The sequence below is a fragment of the Mizuhopecten yessoensis genome, unplaced genomic scaffold, assembly GCF_002113885.1.
Source record: "Mizuhopecten yessoensis strain PY_sf001 unplaced genomic scaffold, ASM211388v2 scaffold10759, whole genome shotgun sequence".
NCBI classification, from domain to species: Eukaryota; Metazoa; Mollusca; class Bivalvia; order Pectinida; family Pectinidae; genus Mizuhopecten; species Mizuhopecten yessoensis.
In genome coordinates, this window is record NW_018408707.1 from 696,321 (window position 1) to 715,289 (window position 18,969).

At 36.9% G+C, this 18,969-nt stretch overlaps 1 protein-coding gene across 1 annotated transcript in view; it reads right to left on the reverse strand.

Annotated features, from left to right (window-relative positions):
• LOC110462206 (C-factor-like) overlaps positions 1–12,624 on the reverse strand; it is a 26,287-nt gene extending 13,663 nt beyond the window's left edge. The window contains exons 1-3 of the mRNA XM_021516059.1: positions 11,953–12,624; positions 6,380–6,431; positions 4,198–4,385 (exon numbers count right to left, since the gene is read on the reverse strand). Of these exons, the coding sequence (XP_021371734.1) occupies positions 4,198–4,385; positions 6,380–6,431; positions 11,953–12,090 (378 nt within the window). The 5' untranslated portion in view covers positions 12,091–12,624. The remainder of the gene's footprint in view (positions 1–4,197; positions 4,386–6,379; positions 6,432–11,952) is intronic.
• Between the last annotated feature and the right edge of the window lie 6,345 nt (positions 12,625–18,969).

The following is an 18,969-nucleotide window of genomic DNA, read 5'->3' on the forward strand; positions in this document are numbered from 1 at the left end:
GTGTTACAGTTGTGGCAGGAATGCATGACATATTGGAGTTTGACTTTCGAGATTGGCGAAAGCGGCAGGAACAGGATTATGTTTTGCCCCTTGGATGGCCATAATAAAGAGTGGAGTAAAACCGAAGTGGAAGGATATCCCGCATACACCAGACAACGCAGCTTTATCAAAGAACTTTGTCAACCTTGAGTTCCATCGAGGAGTGTTGCACCGGGTAACGACTGTGGAGGGAAAGCAGCGAAGACAACTTGTCCCTGCCAGTGAATACATACAGCGGGTACTCCAGGAGCTCCACACGGACGTTGGACATCGTGAAAGAGATTGAACCGTCAACCTTATCAGGGATAGGTTCTACTGGCCGAACATGCTTACCCACATAGAAGAGTGGGTTAAGGGTTGTCCGATATGTTTACGGGGAAAAACCCAGTGAACAGAGCTCCCATGGTCAGTATAACATCACGACAACCTATGGAACTGGTATGCATGGACTATTTGACATTGGAGACATCAGTTGGAGGGTACCAGCACATCTTGGTTATCACGGATCATTTCTCCCGATGTGCCAAGGCGTTTCCCACAAAGAACCAAACAGCGAAAACTACTGCTGATGTTCTCTTCAGAAATTACATGGTCCACTACGGATTTTCAAGGAGACATCATTCTGACCAGGGTGTGAATTTCGTAGGCAATGTCTGACTGAGTTATGTGGGATATCAGGGATAGAAAAATCAAGAACGTCCCCATATCATCCAATGGGCAACGGTATGACAGAGCGGTTTAACAGGACGTTATTGGATATGGTAGGCACCATGGAGACTGATAAGAAAAAGGACTGAAAGACCTATGTGGCACCTCTGGTCCATGCATACAATTGCACCAAACATGAGAATACCAGATATACACCATACTTCCTCATGTTTGGGAGGGGCCCACGGTTGCCCATATATGTGGATTTTGACCTAGAAAGAGATGAAGCTAGTGACCGTGTTCCCATGACTAAATATGTGAAGGACCTGAATGAAAAGCCTTAAGTTGTCTTATGAGGCAGCTGTAGCAGCTTCGCGTAAGACACAAAGTCGTCAAAGGGATTCTTTTTACCTAAAACTAGAGGAGTATCCATTGAGAAATGGGATCGAGTACTTGTACGCAAACTAGCATTTGATGGGAAACACAAGATCTCCGATAGGTAGGAGAATGGGAGTTACCAAGTCATCTCGCAGCCACACATGGATATCCCCGTGTTTGTGGTAGAGAGTGAAGCTGATGTTCGTCAGAGGACACTGCATAGGAATCATTTGCTTCTCATAGGATATCTCCCGATACACACACCTAAGGAAAGACCCAAACCCAAACTGAGACCCAGACCAAGAAAAAGACAGACATCTGAGACAGTAGAGGAGACTACCACAGAAGTTGATTAACCATGTTTCTGATTAAACGATGAGGATGAGGAATATAGCAGAGTGAAAGTAATCCCTCCCGTTCAGGATCCTCTCTCAGGGGAGAGGTCTTCAGGGGCGATGGAGGAGATAGGACATGAACCGGTACCGGAACATCAACCCTCACAACAGCCTTGTGGTGACGACCCTGAGGATGTTGTCGAGGAGGAGGAATCTGGGTTAGCTGATGACGGTCAGGCCAGTAATGGGGAAACTAACCTAGATTCCTCGGAAATATTAGACACTCCAGAAGTGGCTGCAAGGCCAAGAAGGAATCGCCAGCCTCCAGAGTGGATAAGATCCAATGAGTATGCCATGGCCCAGCAAATCGTTGAGCCAGAATGGAAGCAGAAGGCAGCATTTCTGGAGAGGTTGATTAGTAGTGGTAGAGTGATTAGTACAACAACATTGGACAGAATTACCAATTGTCTATAAGATGTTCTGTCGAGCAACCCTGGATGAATTTATCATATATGTAATCACTAATGCCTATGTTTTCTATTACAGTATCCAGTTGAATACCGGGACGTCATTCATTCTTGAGGGAGTGTATGTGGCAGGGATAGCCTGTCCAAGTATCATGGAAAGTGTTATTAATTAAACTAGAATGTTTTAAGAAAGGTGGATGAATGAAATAGTATTAGTGGAGTTTAATATGTAATTATGTCTTGTTTGTTCAGGTGTACATGTATTGTGTGTTTAGTATCTAGATTTATTTAGTGTCATTGTCAATGTGTCAGTTGTTCAGTGCCATGTGCTTTTTTATGTTTTGTTCTGTAACCTGTGACCTGTTTGAGACCCGTAACCCCATACTCACATGTTGGTCAGGTGACCTTTCTTACCTGCCCATGCAATTCGCCTGAGTGAAAAACCAGTTCTGGCAGACATGTTGGAGGGGTTGATCATAAAGAAAATGTATGTTTGAGATACTCTTTTTCATGTAATAGCTGACTATAAAACAAATTGTATTAACTCTCCAAATTAGTATGAGATATTTTGAGTAACTATAGTGTACTTTATTGATGTACTTAATTATGTTCAGGCTATATGTTCTGTGAATATTTGGAAATTCGAAATAACTTCTTTCTATTTCTAATTTAACGATAATGTAAATATATCAGACTAAATCAATTATATACTATTATGTAACAGCTTTTGATTGTTCTTGCAAGTACTGTAAAGAGTCATTGGTTATTTGTTCAGATTCGCCTGCGGTTAGTTATTTTTATATACTGGATTATCATGATATTGGAACCCTTGTCACATTGATAGAGTAAGTTCATTACAGATATATATAACATAAATAATGTATATTACAAATGATATGTGTTATTGGCCTTAGTATTGTGTAATATATTAACCAGTTAAATAGGTTATAAAGTCTATTTTGTCCATGAGCATTGTTATATTAAGTCAATGAAATCAGTAACGATATTGTGAAATAAATCATAAGTATGAAATATAATAAATAATAAATGTAATTATATAGATAATGATATGATGCCTTGTAATAGGTACCGTGTAATGTTTTAGTAACAAGGTGGTGTCTACTGTATGTTCTTATACCTGTGTCATTGTGTTCTTGTAGGGTGTTAATTCATCCACCATGTCTGATGTCCAGAATGATCTAGTAAATGAATGGAAACCAGGAACGTGTTTGTTGTCACGCCTCTGCCCCAATCCCATCCCTGTTTCACAGTAACAAGGGGAATTTCAAGGAGGTGAACATAAAAGGCGGTAACTAGTATGAAATAGACTTACTTTTACACTACTACATTTTAATTCATATTATTCATTCAGTTTATGTCTTATCTCTATAGTTATTCTCCCACACTTCACTTGTGTATTCCTGTTTTTGCTTATAGGGGAACGATTGATAAAATCTATTACCTGTAACTGAGCGAGATCGGGTTATCGCAGTCTAAGGCTAAGATTCTGTAACACAAACAACCCCAACCGAGGCGCAAGCCGAGGTTGGAATGTTACATAATCCGAGACTGAGATGACCCGATCTTGCTCAGTAACAGGTGATTGAATTTTTTCTCGCACCTTTGAGTTCGAAAAAAACCTATTCATTTTTGCTAAAGACTACAAGTATCCCGTCTGGGGCTTCAAATGAAAATTGCCTCTACACTACTTCAGTTACATTTGAATGCTTCCGCGTAAAAATGTAGCCCGTCCTTACAAGGACAATGTATTTCACAGTGTAGATTATATTTCATCTTCAACATCAGATTTCTAACAACATCAAAATAATAATTTTAACGACAAAAAAGCATATTTATAATGCAGATTATCAATTTCAAGACGTTAACGCGCGGACGAATACACCGCGAAATGTCAAGTAAAGGTACCAGACAGATCGGATGAGATTGAAAAATCTAGCATGGGGTATGCCATGGGATAACTTCGTCTGAGTTGCGAGATATACCTGCCTTTACCTACTTCGGAGGAAGACGTCTCACACGCACTTTGATTCTGAAATCGCGTCATCACTTCTTGCAGCGTAACCAGGGTGACGTCATCAACTTTGTCATATTTATTGCGCGCTACCCTGGGATCACCATTTTTTTTTACGGAAGGAAAGTGTAGCAGCAAAATATTCAATAATTCCTTTTTGATGTATACAGAGAAATTTCAACCCTCGGAATAGGACTAGTAAAGTTTAACACTCGGCAAAGCATCGTGATAAACTTGAAAAAATAACCTTGGGGTTGAGATTTATCTATATCACACTGGAGTTCTATTGATGACATACTTGTGTAACGAGTAGTGGTGCTACCACGTTTGTCTTGAAAGTTTGCATCATTATGTCCTCTGTCACGTCATAGAGGTCACCTCCAGGTCCTACGCCAGCATTGTTGAGGAGCAGGTTAAGTCCCCGCCCCTGTAAAATGAGGCCCACTTGTTCTTTTACTCTCCCAACGTTTTCTCTGTCGGTCACGTCTGAAAGGATACATTTCATTTTGAATTAATTACATAGCACTCATTACGTCTTTCCATATCTTCTGTAAACCTACATCAGAAGGGAGATAAATTAACAACCAATAATTTCAAAACTTAAATTTATTGAAATTCACATTTACTTATGTCCACTACTTACAATATAACAACATATATTAGTACATGGTAAGGATGAACTAAGAAATAAGTTTGCGTGGTTTTACACTGTACTACCTAGCGAATATAATGAGTAGTTCAGAATCCGTACCCAGAAATGGTAATTTTGCAGCAGTTATCTCCATTGACTACGCCCTTCAGAGATTTCTTAACGCTCCAAACCGGGACTATCAAGGTGACATATTTTTTTCAAAGAATTTGGGTCGTTAAAAACTCAATAAGAAACATGTGTCATGTTTATAAGATTTCTTATACAAACTACTCCATAACGTAATAAACTTTGATAAGCTGTCTTAAAGATTTTGTCTTATATCATGAATAGATATTACTTAAGATAGTTCTATTAGATTTACGTCAAACAAATGTTCTTTTAAATGTTTAATAAATCATATTAGATATCTTCTATATTTGATTTTTTATACGATATATTGTTTATAAGATAGCTGATATATATAATTAAGTATCTTATTTAAAAGGAAAAAAGGTGATAGTTCTTGTATTCAATATTCAGTTCGCAAGAATTGCTATTGGGGATGTTAATTGAAAAATATGATATACATTCAACACAAATATGTTACTTATCAATTCAAAATCAACATTGAATCGTCAATTTTGAATCCATTCTCAATAAGCTTGATACAATAAAAGTTGAATAATTTATATATCAACTCTTGGTCTCATTATTATCAATTGACTTATTCTGAAAAGCTTCGTCTACTCCTGCTTGAGTCATTCCTGATTATATTATTCTCATTGTTGAGTCAATTCTAAATACGTTTGACACACACTCATTGTTGAGTCAATTATAAATACGTTTGACACACACTCATTTTTGAGTCAATTATAAATAAGTTTGACACACACTCATTGTTGAGTCAATTATAAATACGTTAGACATAGACTCATTGTTGAGTCAATTCTAAACACGTTTGACACAAACTCATTATTGAGTCAATTCTAAACACGTTTGACACACACTCATTGTTGAGTCAATTATAAATAAGTTTGACACACACTCATTATTGAGTCAATTATAAATAAGTTTGACACACACTCATTATTGAGTCAATTCTAAACACGTTTGACACACACTCATTGTTGAGTCAATTATAAATACGTTTGACACACACTCATTATTGAGTCAATTATAAATAAGTTTGACACACACTCATTATTGAGTCAATTCTAAACACGTTTGACACACACTCATTGTTGAGTCAATTATAAATAAGTTTGACACACACTCATTATTGAGTCAATTATAAATAAGTTTGACACACACTCATTGTTGAGTCAATTCTAAACACGTTTGACACACACTCATTGTTGAGTCAATTATAAATAAGTTTGACACACACTCATTATTGAGTCAATTCTAAACACGTTTGACACAAACTCATTGTTGAGTCAATTATATATACGTTTTACACACACTCATTATTGGGTCAATTTTAAACGCGTTTGACACAAACTCATTATTGAGTCAATTCTAAATGAGTTTGACACACACTCATTATTGAGTCAATTCTAAATCAACACAATTGCCTCGTCTTTGAGTCAAATTTAAGTAAGATTGAAACACTCAATGTTATTATTGAGGCAATTTAGATAAGCTTGTTATAAGTCAAAACTGAAAAAAGATTGTTCTTTTCGTAATCTGAATCAACGTAATACTATTTTAGTGGTTGAATCAATTCTGAATTAACATGTCTATCTTTTAAGTAACAACTTTTATATGAATCTTGAATACCGGACATACATTTAATGGACAAATGGAAATAGAAAGATTAACTTGTCGTTTGATTATCGAGTTTACTTACCAAGCTGTAAAATATGTATGGATGGATTTTTAGTGGCTATTTTCTTCAAAGCCTGAAATTAAAAAAAAAAGAAAACGGATCCATCATTAAATCGATATAGAGATCAACAAAATGTAATCAATAATTTGTCATCGATATTTACTTCTTTTTTTTTGTTCAGAGGCATTTATACAGGTTAAAGAGAGACAACTCTATCTATAAACATACAGAAGTTGATATAAAAAATATATATGATGATGATCTATTTTTTCCCGAATTACCGCCATTGCTTTAAAAATAGTGTACTACAGCGCCAGCACAAACGGATAAAACATACCACAGCGTCGACACACAATGATTAAACATGCCACAGCGTCGACACAAACGGATACACTATACCACAGCGTCAACGCACACAGATTAAACACACCACAGCGTCGACACAAACGGATATATTATGCCACAGCGTCAACGCACACAGATTAAACACACCACAGCTTCGACACAAACAGATAAAATATACCACAGCGTCGACACACACAGATTAAACATACTACAGCGTCGACACAAACAGATTAAATATACCACAGCGTCGACACACACAGATTAAACATATTACAGCGTCGACACAAACAGATTAAATAAATCACAGCGTCGACACACACAGATTAAACATACCACAGCTTCGCCACAAACAGATTAAATATACCACAGCGTCGACACACAATGATTAAACTTACTACAGCGTCGACACAAACAGATTAAATATACCACAGCGTCAACGCACACAGATTAAACATACTACAGCGTCGACACAAACAGATTAAATATATCACAGCGTCGACACACACAGATTAAACATACCACAGCGTCGACACAGACAGATAAAATATAACACAGCGTCAACGCACACAGATTAAACATACTACAGCGTCGGCACAAACAGATAAAATATATCACAGCGTCGAGACACACAGATTAAACATACCACAGCTTCGACACAAATGTATAAAACATACCACAGCGTCAACACACACGGATATAATATACCACAGCGTCGACCCAAACGGATAAAATATACCACAGCGTCAACACACACACGGATAAAATATACCACAGCGTCAACACAAACGGTTATCATATACCACAGCGTCAACACAAACGGATAAAATATACCACAGCGTCAACGCACACAGATTAAACATATCACAGCGTCGACACAAACGGATACACTATACAACATCGTCAACGCACACAGATTATACATACCACAGCGTCGACACAAACGGATATATTATACCACAGCGTCGACACAAACGGATAATATATACCACAGCGTCGACACACACAGATTAAACATGCCACAGCGTCGACACAAACGGATAAAATATACCACAGCGTCAACACACACAGATTAAACATATCACACCGTCGACACAAACGGATATATTATACCACCGCGTCGACACACACAGATTAAACATACTACAGCGTCGACACACACGGATATAATATACCACAGCGTCAACACAAACGGATAATATATACCACAGCGTCGACACACACAGATTAAACATACTACAGCGTCGACACAAACGGATATAATGTACCACAGCGTCAACACACACAGATTAAACATATCACACCGTCGACACAAACGGATATATTATACCACCGCGTCGACACACACAGATTAAACATACTACAGCGTCGACACATACGGATATAATGTACCACAGCGTCAACACACACAGATTAAACATATCACACCGTCGACACAAACGGATATATTATACCACCGCGTCGACACACACAGATTAAACATACTACAGCGTCGACACACACGGATATAATGTACCACAGCGTCAACACCCACAGATTAAACATACCACAGCGTCGACACACACGGATATAATGTACCACAGCGTCAACACACACAGATTAAACATATCACAGCGTCGACACAAACGGATACACTATACAACATCGTCAACGCACACAGATTATACATACCACAGCGTCGACACAAACGGATATATTATACCACAGCGTCGACACAAACATATCAAACATACTACAGCGTCGACACACACGGATATAATATACCACAGCGTCGACACAAACGGATAAAATATACCACAACGTCGACACAAACGGATAAAACATACTCAGCGTCAACACACACGGATTAAATATACCACAGCGTCATCACACTACGATAAAATATACCACAGCGTCGTCACACAACGATAAAATAAACTGTAGCATCAAGGTACGGATGTAATATACCACAGCGTGAACAAAGTAATCAAATATACTACAATGGCTTACCACAGCATCATGACACAGATAAAATAAACCACATCGTCGATTCACAGTGATATCTCTTCAGTTATGTATAAGTATACATATATAAAGTAAGTAAACAAATTTGGAGGGGAATTTTATCTTTAATATCGTTGTATGAAATTATTAACTGTAATAGTGTGAATTAACAACAGATGTTTAAACCCATAACAATAAATTGTTTATGATACAGTACATATAATGTCAATACATGTATCTTGCGTTAAATCTCAACGGATAACGAAAGGCATGTTGTATAATAATAATGTACGTATTTTCACATCGCAATTATTTACATAAACATTGTTTATCTATCGATGTCATTTCATTTATATTAAATATATATTGTACCATGTAATGTTAAGGACATGTGTGTGAAAGTGACGATTTGTTTCTAAAATATCAGTTTGAAGAGCGACCCTGGCGCGGGTCGCTTATTTTCCGCATGTTATAGAGGGCCGGCGTTCTGACGTTAATCGACGCCAGACCGATATAAAAAAGTCGATAAAACGTCAGAATAATTCGGACTATAACCATCCTTGAAAACATATATCAAAGTTTTACTTTTTACACAAACAATGTACGTATTAAACGTTTCAATACCGACTGTCATAGCTTGACAAAGGGACCAGTCGGTCTTGAAACGTTGGGCTCATTCCCCGAACACCAACTCTGGAAAATTGAAAGGAATGTGTTTATATAGAAAATTCTTTGATGTTTAGTTATAGCCTATTTCAACTAAGAATGTCAACTCATTTTGTAGATATGATACTAAAGTCAATAATAAAATGGATGAAAAGTTTTATACATACATATAACTGTAATACACATTTAATACAGCACTACGTAATAGAAAATAATCATTAAATATTAATATTTACATTATATGAAAAATAAAAAAAATACTTACATTATCTGAAGAAGTTTTTTTCCTTAATTTAAGCCACATTGATACTAAGGTCTGCAATAAAATAGAGTTTCTATTCATACATATAACATTTATAAACATTTAATACAGCTCTAAAATATAATTATTAAACAGAAATATAAACAGTAAACCACTAAATGAAGCGGAAGTTTCTAACACAAATCACATTCTCTATATATTTCACTAAAGTCTCTAGCACAAAACATTCTATCCAAGATGCAGAAGCTGTGATGCTGAATCGGCGTAGGTCATCGGGTCGACAGTTCCAGTCTGATAACGGTTTTTCATGGTTTTTTCAACGTCTGTCGACGTTGGCGTATCTCTTCTTTCGGGGTTGAAAAGTGCCTCCTGCATCTCTCTGGATCCGGTTGATGTCATTCACGTTCTGTATGTCTTTAAACGTCTGGCTGATGGTGTAGATGTTGGGGTGGGCATGCAGTAACCTTCTTTTCAGTTTTCCGTGCCAAGCTACCAGATGGTTGGTAGTCCGAGGTCCCTCTGTTGAGAAGTGGTTCCAGGTTGGTCGGTCTCCTTCTACCCATTGCTCTGTGACGTAGTCTGTGAAAAGCAGCACGGGATGTGGTATGTCAGCATCATCAGCATCTTCAAGGGTTTGGAACCAGACGTCTTCTATGCGGTCTAAGGGGATGAGTGGAAGAACAGCAGCTCGGTGGACAAGTAATTTGACGTCGTCGTTCTCATGGTACAGTGTCTGGAGTACGATTGACTGGGCCTTTCGCCAAATACATTGAGTGTAATGAAAGAAACAGCCTTTTAAGTTGATACAAGGGAAGACACTGCTGATGGCGTTGTGTGCAGCTACCTCAAAATCGACGAAGGCTGTTGTGGGTCGGAATGGAATCTGGAAGTTTGTCATGTTTTCCTGTAGTATCGTGAAGAAACGGTTGTAGATAGCCTGGTTCTTTCCGGGAAGTAGTGCATATACAACTGGGGTCATCATACCTTCAGTCTGTAAATGGATGCTGTAAATCTGGTGAAACATAGTAGGACAGGTGTAGACTAGGTGCCGTCCCTGAAGAATACGTCGGAGGCTGCAAGTTCTGTTGTTCTGTTCACCGTCGTCGAAGAGGAGAAATGGTTCGCCTGTAGATGTTTCTGTCCATCTTCCATCCAAGGTGATGTCGGTCAAGGTCTTTGGTAGTGGATGAGTCTGTTTGCGGCGAGCACGGTAGAGAGATGATTTGGCAGTGTAAAATGTTGGCAGTCGCTGGACCACGGCTTTGGAAGTGTCATCCAAGTCGTTGTCTCGGAGTTGGTTGAGTTCCTCGTCGAAGATGGAGGTATTGGTCTGATAGATTTCACGTAGCGGTTGGTGATCTAGTTCATTATCTGTTTTGCATCAATGTGTGGATGTCTTCCGAAGTTTGCTGGTATGTTGTTTACTGTCGAGAGGGACGCTGAACAACCTGGGATTGAACATCTCCAGAATGTTCTGTCGCCGTTCCATCACGGGAAAGGTTCTGTCCGCCTCTTCTGCTGGTGATGATCTTTTGCCATCTTTTAGATGATGCATCAAAGCACACAATAACAGATAATAATATCAAACTGAAGTCACACAAGTTAAACACAATGCATACAAATCTGAAAATAAGTACAAGTTTAACTAATATATGACAATAATTATAAGAGAATTCACACAAATCTGAAAATACAAGTTTAACTAATATACCATAATAAATATATGATAATTCACACAAATTTGAAAAAAAAGTACAAGTTCATCTAAAACAATGACAAATTCTGAATACAAAATTCACATTCACTGAGTAAAGAAGTTGTTGTTTCAAATTACAGAGCGAAATATGATAATTCTCCAAAATGTGCTGCTGTTTTATACATAACCCATTTAACAGCTTTGGATTGGAACTCTAACAATAAATTTGTTTGATACTGAAACTTTTTCTAAATATTAATTAATATTTTGCAATTATTGCAGTTATTGATTATCTGATTAGTTATCAGAAGTTGATTTTCCTGTGCAATTTACCTGTACATCTTTTCTGCAATATACTATAACTCACTATCATCACAACTGACCACCTATGTAAACATGTTTTTTTTAACAGAGTTGGTGTTCAGGGAATCCACCGAAACGTTGCGACACGTTTAATACATTGTTTGTGTAAAAAGTAAAAACTTTGATATCACATATTTCCAAACTGATGAATCTTATTAAAGATATCAGATGCTTGAAAACAGTTTCCAATGTTTGTTTACATTTTTGGCAGTGGTGCAGGGATCCTTAACTTATAATGATATATTTTCATTTTATAAACAAAACAATAATCTGTAAACTTACCACAGCGTTGTCTGGTTTCCGGCATGTAGCTATAATACATGATGGCGATGATGGTAAACTAGCCAGTTGTCTGACGAATTCGAGACCAAGTCCTCTATTGGAACCCGTCACGAGCACTGTCTTTGGTGGCGAGTTCATTATAGCTTACCAGGTACAGGTAATGTTATACGGCTAGACCTCGTCTATTCTTATATATAACCAAGTTCCCCCTAACGTAGACACAATGAGTAATTATAGGATAACGACTTGAAACATTTCGGCCTCGCAGAGCAAAGATCACTGGTTATATCAACTAAACATGTGTATTCCCGTATTCTTAATGATGTGGTTCGTAGAAATACTTGTTTCTGGTTCACGTTTCTTTCCCGGATCAGATATTCCCTAGAAGTTGAAGGTCTCGTAAGAAAAAAAAACACGTGTGGCGAACAGGATAAGACAAGGACCACATCACATGTATCTCGTACCAGCAATGATATAAAGGCTTTGATAGAGATCGTTAAGACCCGTGCATTTCTACAGAAGACATGTATCTACATGTAAAGAGATGTGTCCGTCACGACGGAATGACATTTGACATGCCTATATGTACAAGGGCTTTCAAACTAGCAAAATGTCGATATATGGCTAGTGTATGTTCGTATACACTTACATCACCATACTCCTACGAAATGTATACAATACACGTGAAATATCTCCCCCATAATATTTGTTTTGGTATATATCGTATATACCTAAAAAGAAAAACAACTGATGACGGAACTACTTTTTACACTTCAGAATGCAAAATTACAACGCACCTGTTTTTTTTAGCGCAATTGTTTAGTTTACGTAAAAATTAAATAAATCTTTAACTGTGCATTTACAACGTGTTTGTCTACTTTTTCAAAATTAAATTATAAAGAATGACCAAGATTTTGTTTGGTATATACGGTATATACCGAAAAAAAAATGTGCACTTTTTTGCATAAACCGCTTCGCAGATTTATGCCAAAGTGGACATTTTTTTCCGGTATATAACGTATATACCAAAAAAAAATCTTGGTCATTCCTAAATAAACAACAAAATCATGTAAATGCACGTCTTAAGCATGTGTACTCTATTCATGAAGTCACAGATAAATTCAAATCACCCGAAGAGGCCCAAGATGGGCGAAAGTACTAGCGAGATTTAGACTTCGGTGTTTTGTTTTATTTACATGTATAGATATATATATGAATTGAAATCTGAAAGAAACAAGCACGTATTGTTAAAATTTTAATATGTCGATTTCGAAAGCTTAACACATTAAATATTTACTGCACCAAATGGTCACTCTGTGGTGACAAATACAGAAAGAGTGACGATGCATGTCTAACGTGACATATGTAAAGTACACAGCAAAAATTTATCATAATACAAATATAAAATGTTCGGCCACGACAGATGATTTATTTTCGAACATATAATTCCTGAAACACGTGACAGAGTTAATGCATGAATAATTAGTATGTGGTTACATGAGCTTGTCATTTTATTTATCTATTTCTTTTGCAACGATAACATAATTACATATAATGTAATCTGAACGTATCTTATCATATCATATATATAAAATAGATGAGACAGTAGACGCTTACCCTTCAGAAACACCTGGTCTTACTCTCCGTGTACTTTCTTTAAAGGTGTTAATGTATATCTTCACTTCCTACTAAATTTATTCAATACACAGGTGATATCAAAAGGGAAAAGATAAGTAATAGAACAATTATCACTTTAAGTCCAAATATTTCGGCCTCCTGGCCTTCTCCAAGGGCGAAAGTCAAAGATTGATTCAAGTGACGTCCATCTTGCTTCTTAGGAACATACCTATAAATCTATTTATTGTTGTTGACACAATATGTCAACCAATAGCCTTGTGTAACGGTTCAAAAGCAACCAATGAAGTAAATACAAAACGAACGTTGTAAGATATATAAAACATGTTAAAAACAACTTTCAGCTGTAAAACAATTAGTGTTTGTAAGAATCTGCTGAAACATACGGGGCATAAATGTGTACTTGAGTACTACCTTTAAAATAACCTATCACCAAATGAATTACAAACGAGCATTATAATGACGTCTCTAAAGCAGGGGGCCGCCATTGGGTCGCGGGTTCGAGACCTACGTGAGGCAGTCGCCAGGTACTGGTCGTAGGTCGGTGGTTTTTCTCCTGGAACTTCAGCTTTCCTCCACCACCAAAACCTGGCACGTCCTGAAATGATCATAGCTGTTATAAGGACGTAAAACACAAACAAACCAAACCAACCAAACTCTAAAGCAGAAGATTGCCTTACCGGTAAAATATTGCTCCCTCAAATAAGGCAATATTAGAAGCATTACAAAAACAACATACTCAACGTTTAAATAAAAATATCACTGAGAAATAAATGCACGTTTAAGGATCCCCGTACCGCTGCCAAAAACTGTAAATAAGTGTTGGAAACTGTTTTATTTTCAGCATGACTATAGCTATGATAAGTCATTTCTTTATAAAAAACAAGATACTGTGTGGGACTTTTATGAGAAATAATAAATATGAAATAAACAAAATGTAATCAACAACAGTATTTTTGGAGTGTAAACTCAAGATAATTTCCTATCCATTCTCCTCTGACAAAGTTCAACAACATTGTATAAACAAACATACCACAGCTAATAGGTTATACTAGAGAGTAAATTTAAGAAAATGATACCCTAACTTTTCGACAAAAGAGTTTCCGGGTTTGAAAATATGAATTCCATTATGGTTAACAGATATTGAATGCATATACTAACTACTAGAAAAATGAAATAAAGAAATAATTATTCAAAAAAATGAATAAGTAAATAAGGACGACCCAGGCACAAGCCAGCTGCTATGAGACATGGTTCATCCGGGCGGAAATATGTTATATGGGCGTCTGCTTTTGACGTGCAACATGTATTACTAAACACACGAACAGGCAGTTATTAAATGTAATTTATCATCTGACAACAATTGGTACAATTACTGTTACTGTATTAAGGTAGTTATATATGCGGTATGGTTTTCACGAAAAACAGTTATCAAAATATTTATCAAAATATACGATCATCACTTCAGGATGTAAATTCTTCTTGGGTAGATCACGCGAAATAAAACGTGAATATAGGAATGTGTATATTTGTATCCGGTTGGCTTTCTAAGACTTACATGTTTAGTAAAATATGTTAAAATGTTTCCTTTTTTTCTCTCTTCCTGAAATTATTAGAAAACATAAGAAATGACAAGGAAGACTGAGCTACTGTAATGGTTTCTCGGTAAAGTATCGTCCTGACATTCTGGTAAGCAACGGGAAACACGTGCCTTTCACAGACAAAGCTAAAAGGTGGTATGAAACGTCAACACAGACATTTAACACAGACATTTAACGTGTTTTACTTAAAATATATTAGATGCAAACATTAAAGACTTAAAGTACACACATTAAATCGTTATAATCAACATAGGAAACGCAAAAACAAATTTAATGAAGATTTATCTAACTTCATGTTGGATTTGCCTTTAAAAGCAGTTCAGTACCTATATTACCATTTTTGGAATCTGCTCATCTCATGAAAACTTCAATAACACAAATGTGATTATTTTTCTCATCGCTATTACCGAAGGCGTTCTATGTTGTATATAAAATAAAAGAATTAACCAACGACCACGATAACGATAATAATTAGGTGCTGACCATAAACACTGATCATACAAAGCCAACAGATGAAGATAACAAATAATGACAAGGACGACAAATCGATAAAAAGAGGCCTTATTGTCAAAACAAGAGAACAAATAATCCACGACGTCTGTGCACAAAGACAATTTAATATTTGGTTTTTGTTTTTGTTTGTTTTGTTTTGTTGTTTGTTTTGGATGTAGCGTTCTCGGAACAGCTAAGGTCATTCAACGGTTGCATAGAGAGAGACACCAGCCTAAAAGAAAGCGAAGAAAGAATAGAAAAGATGTAGATCCCAAGTGGTGTAAGTAGGGCAGCAGGTCAATTTGTGTTTCTTTATTATCCTCCAAGCAGAAAACATAGGAGACAACTTGCTGATTCTGCAGGGGGTACACTCATTAGTCGCCTCATACGAAAAACGTGCAGTAAAATATATGAGTTCTATCTTTCCCCGAACTTCAAGCGGTTCACTCAAAGCATAAAAAGACCACAGCGGCAATACACCCTACGACAAAATACAACACAGCATGAATACTTGCCAGTAGAGTATACGTGACTGCGTCCAAACACAACGACAAATATTTGTGTTTCCTTCGGACAGTCTTTAGATAAGTTTCGACACCGATAACATTATAATCCAATAGCGGCAGGGCCATGACACGGAATGCTTTAAAATGGTAATCCCTTGTGATTTTCCGCCAAACCATTTGATTTTCCAGGCACCAATCATGGTGTGACGTCAAATAGTTATAGAGAGATTGTGTTTGTGAAGACATGAGTGTTCCGTCATTTGGTAAAATGATCTGTTTAAAACGTAATATGAACGTAAATATAAATATTATTAAAGAATCAATATGATCAATTCACAAGGCGTCAATATAAACAAAAGCAAAACAAACCATAAGGCCAACACACGCAGGGACAGAATGTAACACATTGTTAAAAGAAAATACGGAATATACCGCGGCGCCAACGTTTTTCAAATGCTAAAATCTCGAACAATTGAAATTTCGTTGAATACATCGCAAAATGTGTTTTATATCGACACATGTCGACATTTACGCAAGGTTAATTCTACTGACAACAAATACTTCACATGAAACAATGTAAGGGAGGCAATTGGTTTGTTTGTTTGGAGTTTAACGTCCTCGCAACAGCCAGGGTCATATGAGGACGGGTGCCTAGGTGAGCAAATGTTGTGAAGTTGAAAAAGAAACGGTACATTATTTCGCAGGGAACTCCGGCTGTCCTCCACCACTTAAAACTGGCACGTCCTTGAATGAACATAGCTGTTAATAGGGCGTAAAACACAAACAAACAAACAAACAAACAAACCAAACCAAACCTTTTCGCTATAAATCAACAGTTTTATTATTCCATATTCTCATTCTCCTCGAAAAGACGCACCTGCAGGTCGGGGATCGAGAAAAGAATACACCTGTTGTTACCCACAGCATGTATAGTAATAGGCGACTTATGTGGGAACCCCCTGCAGAATTGGGGATTTGCTTTTGTGCCCCTACTTGGAGACACAAATGCGATCAAAATTAATCTGCTGCACCAATTGCAATATTTGGAATATTTGTATTTCTCTCTATTTCTTACAACCTTTCATTTCCTGGCGCCTTGTTTGGCAATACCTCACTTTTCGCTTTAATTTTGAACGTTCGCCCAGGTGAGGAATGCAATGGGTTCTGTCCTCAGGCCGGGACATACCAAAGTACATGTACTTTAAAAGGTAATTGATTTTCTCTGCTTAACGTTCAGCATTTAGGGGAATGACAACAACTGGTTAACCCGTTGTCAGTACAATGTGACCGGGCGGAATGCTGTGATGGGTGCCTGCGGCATGCTATAACAGTGATATAGCACTATAAAGTCGGCATCAGATCCGCGCTATCACAAGGAGACAAGTACACCAACATACCCTGCCTCCAGCACACATACACACATACATGCTTACACAATACACATGGCGGCACGCCCTTAAATGACACTAGCTGTCATTAGGACGTTAAATAATATAAAACCTAAACCAAACTAAAACCTCGAAAAGAAAAGAAAAAAGTGATAATAATAAGAATGGTATATATTCTGAAGTTCCATAATGTTTAATGTTTCTTAATTTTATTTATTCTATTAGTTTACAAACAATCGCAAATGCACCTATTTGTGGTTCAGACTCATTCCAAACTTTGACTGAAATGCTATACCGCATATATAATGCGTAACAAATATATTGTTTTCGCGTGAACCGGTACCTCTTTTTGTGCTTAGATTATTGAGTACGGAACTCGCTTTTGGTGAATGGTTACTATCATATGATTAATTTTCTCTGAAATTAACAAAGAAAACCATATCGTATAGTTTTCAAAGCAGCAGACTATTGTATCTTTTTAATCTGATACTTTTTGGCGACAGACATACTTGGGACATCCATGAATAAATTACCAGTACATGTATGCCATAAAAAAGTTTTATAGCAACAAACAATATGTTGTTATGCCTAAAATAATGCGAAACATGGGGCGGGGTTTGGCGTTCTCACGAATATATATCATTCGTTAGTTCTTTAGCTGTTAACATCGAACGGTCGTGAACACAACATTCTAAATTGGAAGTTTTATTTTGGTACGGATGGACAACATCTTTGACCTTTGTCAGCATGTGACTGATATCCGACAACAGACCCGCAACCCTGCAATTCTTAAAGTACAATATACACATTCGTTTATACATATTGTATGCTGTGATTTACTAGCAACTTTGGAAGATCTGACGCAAACAGGAACAAGATTATGAATGTATTTTATATAATGTCGAGCAACAAAGCAAACTAAAAATCTTAAAGAGCTGAAACAATGTTGAGAAAAACAAAATGTATTTTTCACTATAAGTCACTTTCAGTTCCCGGCCGCTCACGGGGCAGCTCGTTTTAAAATTTTCATATCTATCAATTTGTGATTACTTTTCTTTGATTTAAAATTTGTGATATTCAATTTTCATATTAGCTGTATTTCAGTGGTATAATTCGTAACAAATTATAGATTCATATTTATGATTTAATAATTAAGGTTGCGCACTCGGCTACCAAAAATGACAATAACTACCATTTTTACAGACTCTAGTATGTCTCGGCCAGGGGGCAGAACCGAAAGCCTTCCTCACAGGGACGAACGCTCAACTAAAGGCCAAAATTGAGGTATTGTCAAGGGAGACATTAGGAAGAAGAAAGTTGTTTAGAAAGAAGAGAAAAGATAATATCCCAAATTTAGTCGCCTCTTACGATCATGCAATGGGTGCGAAGTACAAC